Source organism: Drosophila mojavensis, unplaced genomic scaffold, assembly GCF_018153725.1.
Source record: "Drosophila mojavensis isolate 15081-1352.22 unplaced genomic scaffold, ASM1815372v1 contig_19, whole genome shotgun sequence".
Classification (NCBI taxonomy): Eukaryota; Metazoa; Arthropoda; class Insecta; order Diptera; family Drosophilidae; genus Drosophila; species Drosophila mojavensis.
In genome coordinates this window covers 1,618,724-1,641,348 of record NW_025318726.1, presented here as the reverse complement: position 1 = coordinate 1,641,348, position 22,625 = coordinate 1,618,724, and the positions used below count along the sequence as shown (strand labels likewise).

At 43.2% G+C, this 22,625-nt stretch overlaps 2 protein-coding genes across 11 annotated transcripts; one reads left to right on the top strand and one right to left on the bottom strand.

Moving 5' to 3' along the window:
• Positions 1-129: 129 nt before the first annotated feature.
• On the bottom strand, positions 130-1,718 carry LOC6572433 (leukocyte receptor cluster member 1 homolog). The gene is made up of 3 exons (XM_032730973.2): positions 1,543-1,718; positions 1,382-1,481; positions 130-1,316 (listed from the first exon to the last, which is right to left on the bottom strand). The coding sequence occupies exons 1-3, from the start codon at positions 1,563-1,565 to the stop codon at positions 507-509; spliced, it is 933 nt and encodes a 310-aa protein (XP_032586864.1). The 5' UTR covers positions 1,566-1,718; the 3' UTR covers positions 130-506.
• Positions 1,719-1,843: 125 nt separating this feature from the next.
• LOC6572434 (baculoviral IAP repeat-containing protein 6) lies at positions 1,844-21,411 on the top strand. 10 transcript variants are annotated; one of them, XM_044007746.1, is made up of 33 exons: positions 1,844-1,940; positions 2,001-2,280; positions 2,911-3,221; positions 3,384-4,434; positions 4,591-5,313; positions 5,416-6,235; positions 6,297-6,532; positions 6,589-6,810; positions 7,112-7,387; positions 7,470-7,884; positions 7,954-8,381; positions 8,440-8,681; positions 8,767-8,878; positions 8,943-10,374; positions 10,435-10,706; positions 10,783-10,958; positions 11,025-11,510; positions 11,579-11,699; positions 12,464-13,251; positions 13,324-13,588; positions 13,649-13,872; positions 13,935-14,052; positions 14,114-14,344; positions 14,405-14,589; positions 14,663-15,204; positions 15,260-15,723; positions 15,787-17,121; positions 17,458-17,730; positions 17,789-18,406; positions 18,467-19,286; positions 19,348-19,819; positions 19,883-20,311; positions 20,370-21,411. In XM_044007746.1, exons 2-33 carry the CDS (start codon positions 2,061-2,063, stop codon positions 20,853-20,855), a joined length of 14,793 nt encoding a protein of 4,930 aa, XP_043863681.1. In that variant the 5' UTR covers positions 1,844-1,940; positions 2,001-2,060; the 3' UTR covers positions 20,856-21,411. The 10 variants fall into 10 exon arrangements, with proteins under 10 accessions (XP_043863681.1, XP_043863686.1, XP_043863682.1 ...); XM_044007751.1 differs by having other exon boundaries at positions 1,866-2,280; positions 8,943-8,986; positions 9,041-10,374; XM_044007747.1 differs by having other exon boundaries at positions 1,866-2,280; positions 2,914-3,221.
• Positions 21,412-22,625: the final 1,214 nt, after the last annotated feature.

Here is a 22,625-nt window from a genome sequence, read left to right as displayed (position 1 = left end):
ATTTTCTTATGTACATATATTGTTATGTATCGTTATGTAGGTATGTATATGTACAAACATTCATTCGTATATATGTACATATGTATGTATGTATGTAGTTCCCAGTTGGTAGCATAAAACGATTTTGGGTTACGATAGTATATCAAATTGTATTTATTGTATGTTTCTGTGTGAAGCCTTATCCAATTTCCGTTTTACAGAAGTCAAGCTCACCGTGCAAAATAATAAAATAAATTAATAAATGTTGGGTTAGGACAGCTCATATAAAGAGTTGTTAGGTAAGTGTATGGTATAATAAGATACATATGTATGTATATATGTACATACATATTAATTAAATTACATTGCAAGCAATTTTGCAACATTTTGTTATTCAACATTTTTCGATGACCCTTACTGCAAATATAAACTATAAACAAATGTACAATATTAACACAATTTACAGCATTAAGTATGTATATAAAAACACTAATATATACATTCATAAATTAAATATTTTAATCATATTAAATCATATTCTGCTTAGCAAACTCTGGGTTAAATTGGCTGTTATATTTTTGTACTATTCGTGGCGTAGGTGCTGGTGTGATGGCTGCTTTGGCTGGTATTGCCGTTTCCTTAGGTGCGAATAACTGTTCCTGGCGCTGTCGTTCCCTCTCCTCACGTAGCAGCCTCTCCTTGCGTAACCTGTTTAATTTATCGCGCTTCGCGTCTTCTGCGGCCTCATTGCTTTTCTCAGATTTACTCCTCTTACGCTTGCGTTTCTTATGCTTTTTGTCGTGTTTCTTTTTCTTTCTGTCTTTCTCATTTTCTCTTTGTCGCTTGGATTCAGGCGAACGCTCTGATGCTACCACTGACAAAGTTGGTGTGGGTGAGCGATTGCGTCGCTTAGTGACTGCTTGAACAGGAGGTGGCTTTTCTTTAGGGACCAGCGCATTTATCAAGGTTAGTGGATCTTGTGATAACTTTGCTTTCAATTGGATTTCAGTGTGATTTTCAGCTCGATTTGGGGCCAATTCATACCAACTTCGCACTTTCAGAGCTTCATTTGTGTCCTGTCCCAGGTATGTGAGGTACCCAATTTGTTTTTCATACTTCTCCTGTTCTTCTTTCTTCTCCTTTTCCAAATCTTTATTCGTTTTCTTTACATGACTTTTGTAGTCTGCAAATAAATCTACTGCGGATGTAACAGTAGAAGTTTGTGTTGTAGTTCCTTCTAATGGAATTTCACCACTTTCTTCGTTAGTAGACCCTTTTCTCACATTTTCTGGCAAGCCCGATTGCCGTCGAAGGTAGTTGATTCGCGCCTCGCTTTCCTTAATGGGTTCGAAAGAAATTATTGTTGACTTTTTCTTCGATTTATTAATATATTATTACTCACGGCCAATTTCAATTTGTCTAGTCGTTTGTTTTCGATTTCCTGGGCGGCTGCTTCGTCGCGACGTACGCGGGCAATATTATCTTTAGTGCGAACATGCCAGCTAAATATAGTAAAATACGAATTAATAAGAGATGTACTTCATAAAATTATATTCGCTTTACCGTTTCTTGGGTAAGATATTCATTTTGATGCTATTGCTGAAAAAATATGCGAATGTAAACAAAACGCGTTACAATGTGAATGTCAAAATCAGTGCTGTGAAACGAATGTGCTGAGCACAAAAATATACTACTTTTAAATAAACTTATAAATTTAAATTATATTATATGTATATATTTGCTGCTTGCATTGTATCGAAGTGGCTGGTATTTAAATATCATTTTTATTTTAACACTTAATTTTGAATCTACCCCTACATGCTTACACAACTCTGAATTGCATTTTTTGACAATTGGCAAACGCCAACGCGAATGGCAAATCAAATATTCATCTGTCAGAAGGAAGAAAAGGGGACACATATAGGAAAAACTGCAGCGCAGCAGCAAGAGTCCCGTCGAAAGTAATTTAAATTGTGAAAAAAATTTTGAATTAATTGTGAAATCAATAATCTTAAGCATAGGCAAAGCTCACATTGTCATCGAATCAAAACGCGCGTACGACGCCCGCATGTAGCTCAAGCATGGAACAGCGCATTCTAAAGCAAGACGGCTACTTGGATGTGGGCGATGATAGCAGCAATGACGGAGTCTTGCCTGGCGGAGCACCAGTGTTTGAAATTCGCAATATCGTGTATCATCCGCATCTAAATGTGCTACTTGCGTTCGGCGTCAACAATCTAGTGAAAGTTCTAGATGTCAATTCCGGCGTTATATTGCAAACGTATCAATTAAGTACAAATGGTAAGCAGCAGTAGCAGCAGCAGTTTTTTTTTTTTTTACAGGCATACACATACAGGCATACACATACATACATGTATATACGTAAAAATTACTACACAGACTTGCAAATACATACATACATATGTACGTATGTATGCACGAACAAATGTCAATTTATTGCATTGTGTTTTGTAAATTTGTCTGTATTCGTCAGGTTCAATATGCATATGTATAAATGTTTGTATGTATGTATGTCTGCATATATGTACATATGTCTGCACTTTAGTGCATGTTTAAAAGGAAACGCTGGACGTTTGCGAGGATATTATAAAATTAATGTCATTTTGTGTTTATGTTGGCGTTATGTATACACACATACATACGTACATACTATACATAAATAGACAGGAGAATTCTATTGTTATTGTTTCTACTTATTACGCAGTTTACGCATATGTTGCTTGCTCTAACATGGCATACATATGAGTATGTATGTGTATATATGTATGTATGTGTCTGCTAGATTAAACAAACCAATTAATTGCAAACCTTGATGAAATTGATGGTGAACTGTGAAGTGTGATCAATTTATGAAACTGTGTTTAATAATATATATTTATATGTATATATATTTTTTTTAATCTTGTGCAGCAGACAACTTAATCCATGGACGCTACATGCCATTGCAAGATAAAATCTTGTTCTGGGATGGCCACAACTTAGGCCTGCGCGGCGACTACAACGGAGTTTTGCTCTTGGATACCATATTGCAGGCGCCAATCGGTCAGAATGATGATTACATTAAGCTGGAGCTTATATTGTCCGAAGCGATCATCTTTCAGAACTGCATAAACGATCTGGAGAGTGAAGGCCTCGAGTGTCCGTGTGATATTAGTAATGAGCTGACACAGAAGATAAATCAGGCTCAGCTGAACACCAAGAAGGGCATCAAAGCACAACGTGTGAGTTTTTCATTTATCGCTTATTTATTTAATTTTTAAATATTATTTACATTAGCACTAAAAATGTTTTTAAAATTAATCAGATTAAACAAATTATTAAACATAATAGATATTTTATTTTTGTATTCATTTATATTTTTAAAATATACTTTATCATTTCAGTGGAATACAATTTGCTTGGAAGTGCCGTATTCCAGTCTGAAATTGGTTGCAAACAATGTGGTCATATTGCTGAAGCGTTTGGAGCGACACATTCCGGTTCTGGCCATAGCATCGGCCATCAACGAACGTTTAACGGACATGCTAATGGGATCTCGTTTGCCCGACTACGGCTGGAACTTTAGCAACTTCCAGCGCGTCCTCATGCACTCGGAAGCTGTGCGTCGCCAGACATTCGAGAAATGGCCGCACATGGACTATAAATGGGCGCTGCCAGATCAAATGGCACAAGCCGGCTTTTACCATCAGCCATCGTCATCAGGCGAAGATCGAGCTATGTGCTTTACGTGCAACGTGTGCTTGGTTTGCTGGGAAAAAACAGATGAGCCCTGGAGTGAGCACGAGCGCCACTCTCCTCTCTGCCCGTTTGTTAAGGGGGAATACACACAAAATGTACCGCTATCCATTAGCTACGCCACCAATCCGGCAGTAACTTCGCCGGGCTTAGGATTTGATGTCATTTCTAACAGCGACTACGCCAATGTTCTATGCACCAGCTGCACCCAGACTGGCGAGCTAAGCGTGTGGAGTATTGAACGTCATCTGAAGCTCATGCACAGCTTTCATGTGCCCACACTACTCAAGGAGCTGTTCGAGGAGAACTTTGAGTGGGCGCGCGTTACTGCCATCTGCGTGCTGCCGAATGCGCGCGCCCGGGCTAAAGTCAACTATGTCTACTCGGAGAACTATAGTGGAACGGGCAGCAGCAATGGTGCTGCTCACGCTAGCAGCATGCACGGCGGCAAGTTTGGTGGCGTTAATACACAGCACATAACATCCACATCGACGCTGCGAGCCGGAGTTGTGGGCTCAAAGATAGTCCTTGGTGTAACGGTGCGCCAAAGCAGTGGCGAGACGGCATTGCGCATGGTGGTGCTCAACATCGTGGAATTGGATAGACACAGCGAGAACTCGGCCGTTATTAGCAATGACAGTGGCAGCGTCTCCAGCATGGGAGGCCAGATCAAAAAGACATCTTCGCAGTTAGGAACCAGTAAGTTCTCTTTATGCTTTAGCTTGAGCAAGTATTTTTTATGCATATTATCAATAATTGGCAGATTAATTCTTTTGGGTTTTGTTTAATGATGTATTCATATTTCTTGGTAGATCGTATGCTCTTATGTTTTTGTGTATCTTTTTCTATTCACAGCTTCCAGTGACTCGAATGTTGTCGCTAGCCAAGTGAGTCTTGAATCTTCTAAGGATGATGACAACAAATCGTTGACGCCATATGAAAAATTCGCTGACGGCTTTGACAGCAACGGCTTTGTGTCCGCTTTAATGACTTACAATAAAAACAATGATGTTAACCAGAGCGGCAACAATTCTTCTGTGTTGTACGACTTTGATTTGTCGACGTTGTCGCAAATACTGGACAGCAATCTTGATGATTCTTCCTCAGGCCTAATGGTCTCCTCGAATACAGTGAATGTAAGCAACAGCTTGCTAGGCATGAGCAATGACATGGACAAGCTGATGGATCAGGCCGATGTTTCACATCAAAACAACAATAACAACAATGACAACACTATGGGTGTAGTCTCCTCCAATAACAACAATAACAACATCATAAATGGCAGCAACAACACGAGCGACAAGTTGAATAGCAGCGAGGAAATTGACTGTGTAGTAGAAAGCTGGACGAGCGTTAAGCGCATGAATGCCTTGGATGGAGCACATAGTACGAAAGGAGGGCAGTTAGATGTGCAGGAGATAGTGGAGATTGACGAAATTATGCCCACCAGTCCAAAGTGCAATCAGTTGCTGGTTAAGCTGATGCGTACCAAAGCCCCAGATTCGGAGGACACGAAGATCATAATGGCTACAGTCGCCAAAGAAGAAGAAGAACAACACAATATACCTACGGATGTTGGTGAGTAAAGCATTGATTTCCATTGTAATGTATTTGCATATAATAAATTATACAGCCTAAACAACTAAGAGAAACTAATTCATTTGAATTTACTAATTTCAGACGAGAACAATGCCGAATGCAATGTGGCAGCACAGCTGCTCCTCTTTGACTACGATGACGTCCAAATCTCCAATGATTATACTCTTGCCATGACCTTTAGCCGGGCTAAGTGTCCCAAGCAGCTGTGCATCCTGCCACCCTTTGTGTCTACAGCCTCGGCTGAGATCAAAGAGACCGGCTCCATTTGCGTCGTGTGTGCCGATGGATGCATTGAAATTTACTCCTTAGCCGATTTTCAAGTAACGTCGGTTATCGAGGAGGAGGGTGAGCACTTTGAGGCCGTGGTATATTGCCGAAACTTGGACCGTCTCTGCTGCTGCTCGCGCCAGGGAGGAATGCTGTTTTATTCGCTTAACGACGGCGAGAACGACTCTGGTGATGAGCTGTTGGAAATGGAGGATGACTGCAGTACTACGTTGACACATGCTATGGACTTAAGCGTAACGGATGGCGTGCGCAATTTACCCGGGGCCGACCCTGTCATAGGCGACACAATGATATGCGGCGATGGGGGCAGTGATGCGGTCGCCGGAACATCAAGTCAAAATGTACATGTGCAGACTTCGCCATCTGCTGCATCGCTGATGGGCAACAACGCAAACCTGCTAGCATACAAGACTTCTGACTTGACTCTCGATGACTTGCGTGTATTATATGCTCTGACGCAGTTCGATGACAAACTAACAGTGTACTCAGCTGAGGTGCCAAGCTGCTGGAACGATCTAGGCCAGGTGCAAAAGCAGCGTAAACAGTCGCAAAATATGCGTCATGGCGGCGATGAGCGAGACTTTACTCGGACTTGGAGATTGCACAATGATGCGTAAGTCGTAAAACTGTAATACTTTAACTTGTATTTTAATTATTTTATTTTATTGTTTAAGAACCACATGGGACGAGCACATCATTGAGCTTAATCTGGCTCAGCCAGTGTCCTTGGGTCACATCGACCTAAAGTTTACTGTGTACCAGCAGTGCTCCAATCCGGCAGCCATTCAGGTCACCCTGCTCAAGCAGAACACCAATGGATTTGGCTACAGAATGAAAGGACCACACGCCAGCTACAAACCCAACGTCATCGATGATAACATAGACTTCTCTTACAGTGAGACACAAAATAGTAATCTTTTCATATTCTTGGCTTTATGCAGCTCTATATTTATCCATAACTTACAGTTGCCAGCGAGAATCCTGTGCTCAGTGAGGAGTACCTGTTGACCCACAATGCCGAGGTGCTCGCTGGCCCCATTGAGCTGTCCTCGTGCATTGATCTGTGTGATCAGGGCGGCACCGCCACCCTCACTTCGCCGAAGCTATTCAAGACACGCACACGCAATTTCCTTCTGCATATCAAAACGGTCTCGGATCCATCCAAGGAGGGGCAGAATAAAACGAGAGGTTTGTAAGACTCACTTACGTTCAAAATAAGAGAAGTTGCATAAATTACCCATGCAAACTGATGCAGACTTTATACATCTTGTCAGATTATAGACTTTCAAATTTGTCTCCAGTTTTCCGTAATATAATTGCTCATCCTCGTTAAATATTTGTAAAAAAATCCGTGTAAGAAATCAATTCAATTGGATTTTGGTTCGGTTTAAGTATATGTAGTACAATACAGAGGTATATGATTCTCGGTGCACCGAAGATATTTTTCTTATGGATTTGGCAACGCTCATTATTCATCCAACAATTGCAGTTTTTTCTGCGCGACACAAGAGTCCGCATCAAGTTGAAGGCTGTGTTAATCGTACAAGAACCAGTAAAGTAAATGCCGCGCTATCGAATGCAAATCAAGACCTTGTGAAAACTGGAAAAATCAAAATCATATCAGCTTTCAGTACTCCGCTTTACAGTGTGAAAAAAAATTTATTACTTTCGAATGTTAAACCAATCATCGTGTCCAAGCATTCGCTGAAGTCTCGGCCAATCGCAGATGGTCCCTTTGTTCGGCGCAATCCCGGGCAACTAATAGGTAGTGCCCATCGTAGCTGCACCTAGTACTGCTCCCCTTTTAATATACCATCCGAATCATAACACTTACTCATTTGCTGCAGGTTGCGATTGGCTACACGAGATTTCGATAAGTGTACGCGCCGTTAAGTCACAAACTCGCATAAGCAATGCGCGCATTCAGCGCATTGCTATGCTCGATAGCAACGGACTGTTGGAGCAGCTCTTCCGTATAGTTAACGATTCAGAAACAACGCCGTTGGCTAGGAATCTAGCGCTGGATGTGCTCAACTGGATTTGCTTCATCCGCCTAAATCGTTTCCGTTCCCCAAAATCAGAGCGTCTTAAGGACCAGATTAATAAGCAAACTGCGGCTAATATGAACGATCTGCTGGCGCAGCAGTTTGAATGCATCAACTTGTCTGAGAAGCACATCGAGAAATTGATGCGGAACTGTATTCTCTACAGTGAGCGCACCACGGCGCACAAGTGTGTCAAACTTCTGATCATGCTAACAGAGTAAGTGGAACAAAAGTCGATTTTTAATGTATGTGACCTATAATAATCTGATTATTTTGTTAATTGCAGGGGCATGGCCAATCTGCCACGAGAGCTACAGAAACATGCATCACTAGATGTCAGCATTAAGACGGCAATATCAAATACGTTCCATGAGCTGCCGCAGGCTCAGTGCGCTAGTGTTGTGCGCTGGTATGCGATGCTTACCTGCGCGACATCGACTGCAGAGTCCCACAACAGCATTTCAGAGTATGCTATCAATCTGCTCAAGGAAATCACGACTGAAATCGATAAACGTTGGGATCCGCATTGCGCCCTGCTGAGCACGCGCTTTGGCCTCTATGGTTATCCTTTTGAGCCAGAAATTTTCGACTTTGATTTTCCCAATATAAATAGACACGGATCTAGCTCATCCGTGGCACTTACAAATGTGATACGGAGTAGTGCCACCATTTTGCCGGTAACAGGACTCGACATCAAGCGCTTGAGCTCGATAGGTGGGTGTGAGACTTAAAATTCGTCTAAGTAGAACTGTTAATAAACGACTAATTGCAGATGGTGTTGACTTTCGCACCTTTCCGCATCTGATACGTGGGAAGAGCATTAGCAATCAGCTGCGGGGACTGCTGGAAGTAGTGCAGCTGCATTTCAATTGTGTGCAAACCTCCGAAGCCACGCGCATTGATAACATCGACAGCGTAGTTAACGGCGCTGCCAGTGTTGTCATTGAGGATGTCATGATGATGCCAAAGATGATAGCAACCAAAGGAAAGGATGAAGAATTGGTAAATAGCAAAGTTCAGTAACAAAGCTTAAATCATTTGTATAAGGAAAACGTAAGATTAAATTTTATTGTCCAATATTTTAAAATCATATTTTTAGCTAAATGATCTGGTCAATGATGTGGAGTGTCTAGTAGAAGAGATGAAAGACAAGGATGTTAAAACCGCCTTTGGATCCTTTGGCATGGTGAACGGGTTCAAGGACAAAGCTTGTAAGTGCTCATTTGTAAGATGTCCTGTAATTTGTGTATTCATTTGTGCATAATTCATTTTTAGCCGTCTCATCGCTCACTGATTTGGAACATGCTCTAAAGGAGGAGGTAAAAATCGAGAAGGCAATTGATAAGCTGAAGATATCTAAGTTTTTGCCACAGCTCACACTTTGGAACAGCTATATTCAAAAGAAGTTTGGAATAAACGAGGAAAACTCGTACGATGCTTTTGGCGAGCTGGACAACTGGGAAAAGCCGGCAATGAAGTCTTGCCTCGACTCGCTGCCTGAAGAGGTCTCGCTGTCGCAGTCGTCTGAGAACTCGCAGCCCCCAACTCAACCGTGCGCCAATGAGAATACACCGAACGTGTCGGATGATACAGCGGAGAGAGAGAAGATCTTGGAGAATTTGAGTGCCAATCCTTGTCCGCCAATTGCTTGGCACAAGCTACTTACCCCGCCTCCCAAGCTCATGATTGTTGTTGACCGCATGCATTCGGGCGCCCGCCGTTTCGTCGTACTTGATTTTGGTCAGCACGTACTACTGACCGATGTGGTGATACCCGCATGCGATGAGCTAACGTCCCTAAATATTGATATTTGGTGCTTCGACGAGGAAACGGATTCCACGCGCCTTGCACAGGTCTCTGACATACAGACCAAAACCCTGGTTCTAAGCGACATGCAGCCACCACCAATTTGTCGCTACTTGAAGCTGACTATTGTTGGACGTATTGGAATGTCATCCACCAAGTGCAAGGTGCCGCTGGGTAGTTTCTTTGGTCATCCCATTGTACTTGAGCATGATGGCTACGGGGATCAGCTGGTGCGCTTTGTTAAGCAGCCGGTCCAATCCCTACAGGCACATCTCAAGTCTCTTAATGCGCTTTACGAGGATGTTCACTGCCGTTACAGCCTAGCAAGTTGCAAATTAATGGAACTGCTGTCGCCTATGCGGAACAGCGAGCTATCCAATGTAGCTCACCTGCAGGCTTTTATCAACAAGCAACGTGATGAAGAGCTTAGCTGCGGCATGGATAATAACAACAAAGTGGTCTCCCTATACGAGGAATGCATGCTGCTGCAATATCAAATCAACGTTATACGCAACGTGGTGCTACGCTTGGAGCGGGCAATATCACCAAAGTCTGTACGTGCGCCAGCACCACCGAATCCTGCACTCATCGAAGAGGCGTTGCGCACCGCATCGCGGGATAAACTACGCGTATTAAGTCTTAGCCTGGTCGAGGTGCTTTTGCATTTTTCCATTGAGTATGGTATTAAAAACATACTGCCCGTGCATCAGCGCTTCAATGTGGCCACTGCCAAGGCCCTGTTCAACTCGCTAGTCGTGTACGGCGAAGCACAGTTGCAACTGACAACGTGTTCCCTGCTGGTCCGCATGTGTTGCTTCCAGCCTTGGTGGGGCGACTTCTTGGCCGATACATTTTGCAGTTTGTTCTCAGCTCAGAATTGCAAAGCATTTCCACAGGATCGGTATGTAAAATTAGTTTTCAATCAGCCATATTTGGTACTTAATTATTTCTATATTTGCAGAATATTCTTTTTGCTCACCTATTTGGGACGTCGCAGCATTGCGATGGGCGCTTGTCGCTCCATTGTGATAGATGCTGTGCTTAAGACACTCGTCAAGTTGCTGGCGCCCATTTCGCCGCACTATAAGTTCCAATCGGAGCAGCCCAGCACTTCGGCCAGTGCAGCGGAGCGAAACGCAGCTATGGGCAGCACTTCCGATCTTCAGCTGATTACGTGGCTTTTATTGTTCCTTTCGGTTTGTTTGGATGATAACAATGAACGCAAAGACAAATGTGAGTAAAAATTACACTTTGAATCAGTGCAGAGGATTATTTTTATTATTCTTATTTTTTGTTTCTTAAATTTTAGCGTCAGCACGCTGGGATTTCATGAGTTGCGAAAGCGACTTTACTAAAACCAGACCCAACAATTCAACCAACAGCAAGCAGCTGCGCTGCTTCAAAAAGCGAATCATTCAGCAGAATAAATACTCTGTTCAGCCCTACACGGACTGGGGCAAGAAAATCTACATGATTCAAAATGAGGTAAAGAGCATAATACTGAATGTGGAATGAAAGTGTTTAATAATTGACAAATTGTCTAACCCTTAGCACCCAGGAATATTTATGGAGCTGTCGACTAAGTCGAAGGCTAGTGGTGCAGGCAAATCAACGTCGACAGCTGGAAAAATTAATATGGTATCCAGTAGCATGTGCCCGCCCAGCTCCAATGCAAGTGGCAACTCGGTTAAGGCAACTGGAACCTCTACAGCGTCGCCTAAGCATTTGGACGGCTTGGGAGCTAGTACTGACGGAGACAGTAATTTTGACAAAGGCCTGAAGACGCTGAGCATGTCCAACATCAAAGTTGTCATACGTGGGCTCTTCGCTCTATTGCTCGAGATGGATTTCGATTGCAATATGGATCAGTTTCTGCTAACGTGTAAAGTCATAGCGCGTCTTGTGGCTGCGTGTCGGCCATCGGTGCGACTGTGCAAAATTGTCACAACAGCACAGCTGGAGCAGCTCATTCGCCTAGCTGTGTGGAACGATCAGCAACAACCCTGGGCTGTGCATGCAATTACTTGTTTGCTTCAGGTATTATTTCGAGCATAATTTCAAAGCTTTTCAAATTATTTACTCATATTTAATAATATTGAAACCAGGACCTATTGGATGCAGACAAGCAGTATAGGGATAATGACGCCACGCCCACCAACGATGGAGCCCGCTCCATTGTGACGACAGCAGTGCAGGAGACTCGTGATCTTTTCAATGACTATACTTGTGAGTATTTAATGAATTACAAACATAGGTCGATTCTCGATGTCTGCAATTAATGTCTTTTATTGACATTTTGTGGATTGAGTGTGGATTGAGTATATTCATATGCATGTGACTGTGAGGAATGAAGATGAGCTTATTGCACATTGATTAATTCTCATTGGACGAACGGCAATCGCATCTCTCCTTAAACGATGTTCGTTAAAAGGCGTAACATTATAGTTAATCTCTCAGCGCTCTCCCGAAGACCAATGTGAAAAAAACGAAGTCTTTCCCTTTGAGCAAGAGCGAGATAGAGCGTAAAGAATAGAACCGGTAACAGTTCTTTGCCAGCTATGTATTGAATACAAAAACAAAAGCTTATACATAATACTTATGCACTTTCATCTAGATAATTTCCTTGACTGTCCAATATGCGCATACTGTCTCACTCTCGCTTGGAGCAACGCACTTCGGTTATTTTCTGTTGAGTGCCGTGAGATGAACTATTCGTGTGACGCTCATTTAACGAACATCGTTTAGGGAGAGATGCGATTGGCGTTCGTCCAATACGAATCAGCAATTAGCTCACTCTTCATTCTTCACATTGCCATACACACACACACTCAATTCACGTACGCTATTGAGCTGTTCATTTTTCTCATAATGTCAACAACAGACTCTTGCGTGCAGACATCGATAAATGCTGAATAGTTTTTTTGCGAGCAATGATATAGGTCAGTTTACGTACCTTCGTTAATTGGTTAAATATTGTTAAACCTTAACAGCTGTCAAATACAATTACCTACCTTCGCTGATCGAGTGCGAGGACACTGAATTTGACGAAATACTAAACGATATTGATATGATAGAGCGCACAAAGCCGATTACTAAGAAGGAAAGCAATGCGCTCTGCAAGAACACGTTTAGCTTCTTTTGCAAGTCGATATCAATTGCGATGGATAGTCGGTTGGATGCTGGATTGGAATTGCATGTGGAAACCCAGCTGCGTCGCCTAACCAACCGCACATCGCTAGATCTGTACTCCTCGCTGCCGCAAGTGCTGACCAATGAGTTTGTGTCCGCACCGCCAGATGCTGCGCCCTGGCCCGAATATCTTACGCAGCTGTGGTCTGGGCCGGACTACAGTGGTCGCAATACATACATTATGCTGAAGAATGTCTTTGATTCTATACTGGCCGACTTACATTACGAGGATACGTGGGTGCATCTGGAACAAGTTTTGCAAATGTGGCTAACACTGAATTGTGAGCTAGCTGACAAACCCTACACCTCGGGTATTACCCAATCGGATGTACCAAAAATTCCATTTGGCGCCAATGCTGTTCAAGGACTGCTACTAGCTCTGGCCTGGCACAATGATATTAAGCTAAGGACTTGGTGCTTGGGCTTCCAATGCCTATTCCTCGCTTGTAATTCGCTGCCCATTGGTGACGATGTTACAGATTGCACGCGCATAAACGAGGTCATTGTGAATGATGAGAACTTTGAAAAGATGCTGCTGCGCTTCTTTTCCGGATACGGAATGAGTTCCTCTATCATTACCAATCGCTGTGTAAGCTATCCCTTGACAACTCAACATATATCCGTTATAAATGTGTGATGAAAATTTCTTTTATTTTATCAGGCCGGTCCAACGATCTGCAAGCATTTGCACGAGTTCCTGCTATGGCTACATAGTAAGAATGAGAGTAACTACGGTATCATTCCATGTAAGCGTCGGCTCAAAGACATCTTGTTGCATGTGGTGCTGCAATTGGTGCAGCCTGGCGGCGCTATTAGCAACCAGCAGGGCCCCATCGATGCACAAAATCAACTGGTGCGCGATCTGCTTTTAATGCCGAATGATAAAGGCGATTTGAACATTGCTCTTAAGATTATCGAAAGCGTTTGTAAGTATTACAACTCACAATACATACGTACATTTGGGGTTTAATGCCTTCGTTTTTTAGCCTTCCTAGTCTACAACAACATTTCCAATGGTGAGAAGCTACAGTGCCAACGTGGCAACGAGAACAGTAATGCTGGCAATAACTTCAGCAATTTGTTTGCCAATGTGCTGGGTTCCGAGAATCCGAGCAAACAAAATGCCAACATCTGCGACAACTCGTTGATTATAAACCTACTTAAATTGTCCTCGCATATGGCTCTCACAGAGATGCCCCGGCAGCCCAGCGTATGTTAATCTATCGAGGAACAAACAGAAAACAGTGTTAGTAATGAATTTATTTACTTTAGGAGGTAACTATACCTGAAGAAGAGGAGCTGTCCAATCAAAGCCAAACGGATGAAACCAAAGCCGAGCAGTTGAACACAGAGGGTCATCGCAGCAAGGTGCCCTGCATTGCCGATTGGGGTGCGTAGTAAAGTATATTTATTTTTAATATAAATGTTATAGGAAAAGTATTTTATTTCAGTGCTTCGCCAATTCCCAACAATGAAGCGCCTGTTTGGCGCACTCTCTCAATGCTCGACAAATACGTTTACAATGATGTCTTCGAGTTGCCTCTTTTCGCTCAAAACGAACATGGTTCTGGATGAGCCACAAACTATTGCCGATGCTGTGTTTAGTTTGATGATCACTTTAAGTGAGAGAGCTTCTAATCCACGCCTGGTTGTAGCTCCCATATGTCAATATCTCGAAGAGAGTAAGTTTTCATTTGTGTTTCCCTCATGAAGATTATACTGACGACTCTTTGTTTTCACAGCCACCATACAACGCAATGCCACATTGCCGCGTCTGCAGCTATCGGAGCCCTTCCTTTGGTATATATCGAAGGTGTTGGAAGTAACAGCTGCTGTTCAAATTTTCACACAGCTTGGCGGTATACAAATAATTTGCCATAATTTGGTTCGCCTTAACAAGACTATTATAAATATGCAACCGGGATTGGTAAGTGGCTTAATATCTTTGTGTAACTATAATAAATTGAGAAGTAAATATCATTTAATTTGATTAATTACAGATCTCAATGATTATGCAACATATGACTCGTAATACTCGGCTGAAGCTCAATAGTCATGTAAGCAATGCTAACGCCTGTAAGAAAACCCCCGCGGGCGCACCCGCGCAACCTCCGACAACAGTCACACAATCCACCAGGAGCAGCAGCGCCCAGTACGATGGGTTGATCAACTTTGCACCTTTCTCACACATAGTGTCGGAAAATGATGCGGCTCAAAGCGCCGAAATGCTTATATCAAATCCAAATGCCACTCATAGACGTCCACGGTCGCCTGCCTGGAGCTATATGTTCTATCCGAATGAGACACATGTTGATTTGACAATAACTCTGCCAACGGCCATTTTGCTCAAGGAGGTGCAATTGGTGCCGCATACCTCTAGTCTAGCTTCGTGTCCCTCAGCTGTAGCCTTGGAGCTGTCTCGTGATTATGGTGTTGGTTCTATACCCGTGGGCGCGCCCATGGCCACTACTGGGCTAACCTGCATACGTCTCAAGCTTGCCAAAGCCGAAGTGGCTACCAGTATCGTGCTAAGGCTTTATAAGTAAGCAAAATATCTCGACTTTTGTTTTATAATAACTAACTGTTTTTTATTGTAGACCCAAAGATTGCGGCAATGTCGGGCTTGTGCAAATAGCTGTTCTGGGCCAGACGATCTTCGGCAATCGGATGCAAGGATTGCGCAGCCAGGGTGCATTTGGAGAATCATTTATTGCCTCCTCTGCACCAATGGGCTCAGCCGCATTGTCAGCAATGGATGTAGATGCTATGCCGGAAGACGATGCGTTTGCTAAGACAAGCATCGGTTGGGTGCGAATTTTGTCTCGATGCTTTCATGTGGCTGCCTTGCAACCAGACAGCAAGCTGTCGGACTTGATTGCCTCGTATCCAGCCGCATACCCCGGATTTCTTGAGGCCTGCTGCTCTCTTTTAAATATCATGCCAATGATACCAAGCTTTGCGCAACAGCATCTTGAGACCATTTTGATCAAGCTGGGCGCCTACAACAATGAGCTTAGTTTGCAGCTTCTGCGGACATTACTTTGGCACACAACACCACAGGGTAATTAACAAGACTTTTATTTTATGTAGTACTGTATTAATATTTGGAAACTCGCTTTTGCAGTGTTTAAGCTCTCCAGCGATGCTGTGTGTGATCTCATTTTCCAAGTGGTTACAGGCTCTACTGTGTATATGCTGGAGAAGCTGCGGGTGCTGCTTGATTGGATAATGCAACTGCGCGACACTTACAGCAAGCAGGCACGCTGTAACAATCCGCAAAGCGGATTTGTCAAGGTGATTGCCTCCATTCTGTGGCAAGTGCATCGCCAGCAGCAGGTGCCCGATCTGCCGCAGCTTATTACACCGGCTTTGTTTGAGACTTGCTACCAGTGGATATCTGAGCTGGAGCATGATGAGCCACTGAAGAGCAGCTTTGATGCGCTTATATGTTCGCTGTGCTACATAAAGCCCGAGCTATTTAACCAGTTGCTGGTTAAGTTGGGTGTGAAGCTGGAGCAGCAGACGCGCGGCAAAACGGACGATAGCAAGGTGCAAAGCGGATGTGCTTGGTTCCGTCGCGAGGGAGTTGAAAGTCTTACAAAGTTACTGGAATATCCAGCCTTTCTGAAGACACTCGCATTGGCTTGCCAGTCTCCCGTGGCCGTTTACCAAATGTTAGACTCGGGCCTGCCCAAGCTGCTTGCGCATGCCATTTACGAGTACTGCACCTATATGTTGCCAGCAACCGAGGTGCAACCTGTGGAGCTGACGGCCAAAGCATCCTGCAGCAATCAAGCAGCCGCCGGTGGAGATTCCTCGCTCACAGATTTTGATAAAGCGGAAGCGAATTTCGGGACTGACACAACACCGCTACTGAGCTGCGCTAATGTCCCCAAGGTGCTGGACTTCTTTTCGGAGTGCTGTGCCGAGGGCCCGATGCGTGACTGGCTGGGAACTATGCAGGGTTCGTTGTTCTGGAAACCGCTGCTACAGCTGTTGTGCAACACACACTTGGCGCAGTTCAGCAAAACGCTGCCCATGCAGCAGACGTTCATTCGGCTGGAACGGGCAACAATCAATTTCTTTACACGTGTGAGTGCCTGCCACCCAGACAATCAGGAAGTGCTCACATCGTTGCTCATTGGCGCCATCATCTGCAAGCCTCTGCGCTCTGCTGGCGGTAATCGCCCAACTATTTCTGGATTCACGCGCCAGCTGGTACTGCAGCTGCTGCTGGAGAACGAGCACATCACCGTGTCTGTGCGCAGCCAGCAGCCATTACAGCGCAGGGATACGTTGTCGGCCATAATGGGCGGCAATTGTGCCGGAGGTCCCAGCAACAGTTTACCTATTGCGGCAGTCAATCATCATCCGGCGAAGCGTAGTAGCGCCCATCAAATGCTATTCACTGTGACCACGAACACCACCTGCCAGGAAATCATGCAGAATTGTGTCAGCGGTAAGTAAATTTCAATTACACATAGAGTGAGTAAGTGGGCTTATTAAGTTTGATTACCATTAATAACATCGCAATTACAATTCATTGTTTGAATGCTCGTTAATTTTTTACAAAAAAACACAATGGCCCATAGCCATAGTACTAAAAGTAGCAATTAATTAATAATTATGCGCTTGCAAATTAATTTACTTTTAATTCATGCTCATTTTCTTGAATATTAATATGAAGTAGTCTTTAATTCAAATACATTAATTTTGGCAGTTAGTTTAAGTTTATTTCTTTTTCATTAAATTAATTTTCTATTTTTGTTTCTTAATTTCATTCTCGCTGCCTTAGTTTATAGTAACTTAGTGTATCAACAACCAACAGATCTGCGCATTGGAGGCGATGCTTCTGCTGGTATGCCGAGCGCTGCCAAGTCAAGCGATGCAAAGCTCGACAAATCGTGCTTCATTAACTTCAACAATATGGAGGCAGGCAGCATGGAATTCTTAACAGTCGGCGCTGCAGTGGCTGCTAAGGACAAGCGCATCAAGGATGCCAAGAACCAGGCAGCCATGAATAAAGACAAGGAGACTCAGACAACAGCTATGCAACTGCTACCTATAAGTAAGTGAAATTTGTAACTCACATTAACCATCGCTAATGAACCATAAATTTTGCACAGATACCTTCAATATTGAGGAATTTCTATTGCAAGCTGCGCACGCCGGCTCTGGCAGCCAGTTGGTCGTAGCGGAGTACCCGGATATAGTGCTGTCCGGTGATGCCACAATCTCACAGGTGTTGGCCACATTGCAGAATGCTGGGCACTCGTTGTCCGCGCCCTGTCTCTCTTTGGATTTGGTACTGCAGCGCTCCATGGGCGATGAGGCTGCCGAGTCGAAGAAAATTAAGGCGGTTTGCACCGAACCCTTGCCATCTCCGTTGCAGCGCTTCTCCAGCAGTGGTGGTCTATCTCTGTTAGCCCACTATTTGCCGACTGTGTATCCTGAGCACATGGGCCGCAAAGCTACTGCCGTAGCGGCCGAGAAGGAGAAGAGTCCACCACTATCCGATTGGGTTAAGCTTGAGCCCAATGATGAGATCTACGAAGATCTGGAAGATACAATATGTGAGCCGACTACCAAGCAGGTTACCGTTAGCTCTGTGCCCCAACATTCGCTTGCCGCTTTCGGCTTGTTTCTGCGGCTGCCCGCCTACTCTGATGTTTTGCTCAAGGACAAACAGCGTGCGCAGTGCCTGCTGAGACTCGTGCTAGGCGTCACCGGCGACGGCGATGGCAGTAAGTAGAGATTCGCGAACATAATATTATATTTACTAAACTATTAAACTTGATTTACAGATGACATCTATAGCCTTTCGTTGGCACCCTCGTTACCAACATTACCATTTGAGGTATTCCGCCAGCTTCTTGATAGTGTGTCATTGTCCACGGATGACGGCGTACTCTTGCGGCGTGTTGTCATCGAAGTGGGTGCTATGCATCTTGTGCTTAATTGTCTAGGAATCTTCTCACACCAGTCTCATAACAACAAAATTGGTGCATTGATAAACGAACCGTGCTCAAGCGGAAATAGCAACGGAAACGGCAACGGCAACGGGAACGGGAACGGTGCAGTAACTAAAAGCAGTACAGCTGAGGAGCCCATTCCGAGTACGACAACGTCGGATGATAAAAGCCACATATACTGGGCTAAGGGCACTGGCTTCGGCACCGGTTCTACGACACAGTCATGGAACGTAGAACAGGCGCTGATGCGCCAGAAAAGTGAGGAAGAGCACGTGACGGTGCTCTTGCTGGTGCTATCCAGTTATATCAACCCCGGTGATTGTATACCCAGCGAAATGCGCGGCGAGGATATACTTGCTTATCATGATGTGCGCGACGTAACCGGGGAACTGCCACCCATATTCCAGACTCTCCTGCAGCAGTCGTGTCTCATACCAGCGCTTAGCTCTTACCTGCGTAACGACTCAGTTTTAGACATAACACGACACATTCCCCTTTATCGTGCCATCTTAAAGCTGTTGCGTGCACTTTCTCTGTCTAAGAATTTAGTTTCGTTACTGCAGCCGAGTGTTAACGGAGATTGTACCCCACCAATTTCGGAGCTTCTAAAGAACATGAAGACATGCGTTGACACGTATGCCAAACGGCTCAAGTGAGTATAGCACAGGTGTAAGATAATTATACCCGTCTACCATTTATTTCATTGCTTACAGAGTCAACAAGAAGTCTAACATCAAAGGCCAAACGCACCAGTTGACTTTCAATATTGATGATGGCGATGACGAGGGCCTCGCACTGCTCATACCGGACATACACGAGACTTGTGTGCTGGTGCAAAAGACGACTGATGCAGATGCAATGATTAACATGTTGCAGACACATGAGGATGGCATGGGTTCAATAGAACGGCCCATGAGTAAATCAATTGAGCAGCGCTATCTGGAGTTGATGAAAAAGCGTCAGTTCGATACATATGATATGATTGTGGAATCGGACAACAATAGCTTTCGATTTGTGGTATCGCATCATTTTGAAAAAATGGTGCGTCTCGCCGGAGATCGGTATCATCCTTCACGTGTCAAGCGCTTGGCACAAGAAGCAGTCACGCTCTCCACCAGTCTGCCATTGAGCTTTAGTAGTTCTGTATTTGTGCGCTGTGATACGGACAGATTGGACATCATGAAGGTGGGATATTTATATACATAATCTTATTGTGAATTAGCAATTTATGAAATGATTGTCTCTTAGGTGCTAATAACTGGTCCAGCAGACACGCCATATGCCAATGGCTGTTTCGAGTTTGATGTATTCTTTCCACCGGACTATCCCAACTTGCCCATGCTCATCAATCTTGAGACCACGGGTCGTCACTCGGTACGCTTTAATCCCAATCTGTACAATGATGGCAAAGTGTGTCTGTCAGTGCTAAACACCTGGCACGGAAGGCCCGAGGAGAAATGGAATGCGCAAACCTCCAGTTTCCTGCAGGTTCTCGTATCCATACAATCCCTGATCCTTGTTCCAGAGCCATACTTTAATGAACCGGGCTTTGAACGCAGTCGGGGCACACCCAGTGGCACGAACTCATCGCGCGAGTATAATAGCAACATCTATCAGGCGTGCGTGCGTTGGGCAATGTTAGAGCAAATACGCAATCCGAGTCCATGCTTCACAGATGTAAGGTTTATTATTTTAAGTTACTTGATCCCAATTAAACTATATACATGATATGTAGGTGATTCACAAACACTTTTGGCTCAAGCGCGAAGAGATCTGCACACAAATCGAGGGCTGGATTGAGGAGCTAAGTAAGCCACAGTATACCGAGCGCGCTAGTCGCACTATATCGTTTAACTCGATGGTGTTGCGCCGGCACTATCGGCATCTACGAGAGGAACTCGCCAAGCTTAAGCCTCCGCGTGGCCTGGAAGATTTAGATGCACCCTTTAATCCGGTAGCCACGCTGCCACCTATGGATGTGTCCACAGCAACGACAGCTACCCCAACGACAAATGCTCAAGTGGGCACCGAAGACTCAGTGGTGCCAGAGCTAAATCTAATGGTTGACAACGGGGACAGCGATATGTCTATGCCAGCTGACTTCTTCAAGGATATGAAGGAAGAAGAGTTACTGACAGGCGAAGAAGAAGTGGTCGAAATTTTAAGTGATACGGAGAACGAGAGCAGCGTGTGGCAAGATAAAGAGGAGGACACACCATGAATTGCTCCTAAATGCCGCTTGCTAGTGCGCACTAGACAGTTTTATTTATCTTTTTAAGTTTTGTTTAATGCTCTTTTGTTTTTTTAATTTTGTAAGAGAGACTGCAACTGCAACAGAACTTGGTGTGCTTTACATGAAGAAAATCTAATATTTAATGTTATCGATGGAGATCCCTTTGAAAAATTAGTTACAAATATATAAATGCATATTAATCACAGTTCCATACAAAATCACCTTCATAAATGCATATTAACAAATAAATCTTTTTCACTAAACACAGCCTAACACCGTCTAAAACTCTATCGCGACTTATATAAATGTTTCATCAAATGGATCTATCGGAAGGATAATATATATAGATATACATATATATAATGAAAATAACCATATGTGTATAGCATAAAATATCACAACTTTAACAACACCACCAAAACTAAATTAATGTGTATTAAACTATGAATGTAGTGCTTTAGTTAAATATTTACAAACAAAATATGCAGAGTTACTTTTACAATTGAAATGCAACGCAAAATAAATTTTGTTTCTCCAAGAATAAGTTTGTTGATTGAATTTGTGAATTGGCATAGTCATCAATCATGTTTAATGAAGGAAATGTACGGGCTAGTCAGACTTCATTTTAAATATACGACAAGTTGAAATAAGAAAGCTTTAGTCGGGCAATCAGTATTTTTAAAATATACTCTAAGCCGACGTCGCGTCGACAGGAGTCGGACCCACACCTTTTTGGCTAACTCTCAGCACCGCCACTTGACCACTTTACACCACTAAGTAGCAAATCAAAACTAATCTGGCAGCTGGCGAGTCGAACACAAATCTATCGCAATTGCAATTTTTAGAACAGCAAGGAATGCACGCATATAAATGAATGTGTGCATGTGCACATACATATGTAGATACATATAGAGAAAACGCTACCGCTTGACGCTGCTTTCCAAGTGCTCTTGCTAATTGGCTAAACGTTTTGTTTAACAACTTCTGTGTTTTTTAACAAATTTCAATTAAACTTTTAGCAAATATGTACAGTTCATATAATACTGATAATTTTTAAATTGAGTAAAAATGAATACAACAATAACAGTATTGTTTTGATCGATATATTTTATAAGGGAATAATGTCGAACATTAATCGGCGCGTCCTATAGGGTCTGTTATTTACATGTAATTTAACTTGTTACATCAATTTAAAAAAAAGAAAACATCATAACCTGATTTCCCACATTCAATGTGTTTAGAGTACACAAAGGTATTTTTCCAATTTAAGCAAATTTCCACCCTTCTATTAATTAGTGCAGTTTTGGTACTCGAGTCTAATTACGTAGAAATACTATAAAAACAGGTCTTAGCTCTGACTAATATAGTAGTACTAATTTAACCACTTAGACCACATCAATTAATTGCAAAGTAAGTTCAAACTTCTGTTCTTCCTGTTTGATATTAGCGGCTTAGATGAAAACTAACCGTATAGCCATAATAACAAGAAGGGCTCGTTTTTTTAACGTAAATGAACTTGGTACTTTTTTCAAATGCTGTCATATACTTGATAGGTTTATAGACGTTAACATCTGCATACATATTTGTGGCTTATGATTGTTTGCTTTGCCCAACGACTTTGTTAATCAAGCGAAAGATATAATATTGTTTATCAAGCCCGTTTGGTCATATCTATATGGCGATCTTTTCGACACTTTTACAGGGTAGCAACGATTTTATCTTTTCCCTACACAAACAATAAATAACTTGAGTAAAAAT

Excerpts from the sequence above, each read along its gene's own strand:
- LOC6572433 (XM_032730973.2), bottom strand. The coding sequence starts at position 1,565 with ATGAATATCTTACCCAAGAAACG. Across the intron at positions 1,482-1,542 it reads AATATCTTACCCAAGAAACG|CTGGCATGTTCGCACTAAAG; the intron begins GTAAAGCGAATA and ends TACTATATTTAG. Across the intron at positions 1,317-1,381 it reads TAGACAAATTGAAATTGGCC|GAAAGCGAGGCGCGAATCAA; the intron begins GTGAGTAATAAT and ends GAACCCATTAAG.
- LOC6572434 (XM_044007746.1), top strand. The coding sequence starts at position 2,061 with ATGGAACAGCGCATTCTAAAGCAAGACGGCTACTTGGATGTGGGCGAT. Across the intron at positions 10,959-11,024 it reads TCTACATGATTCAAAATGAG|CACCCAGGAATATTTATGGA; the intron begins GTAAAGAGCATA and ends TCTAACCCTTAG. Across the intron at positions 19,820-19,882 it reads ACAGATTGGACATCATGAAG|GTGCTAATAACTGGTCCAGC; the intron begins GTGGGATATTTA and ends ATTGTCTCTTAG.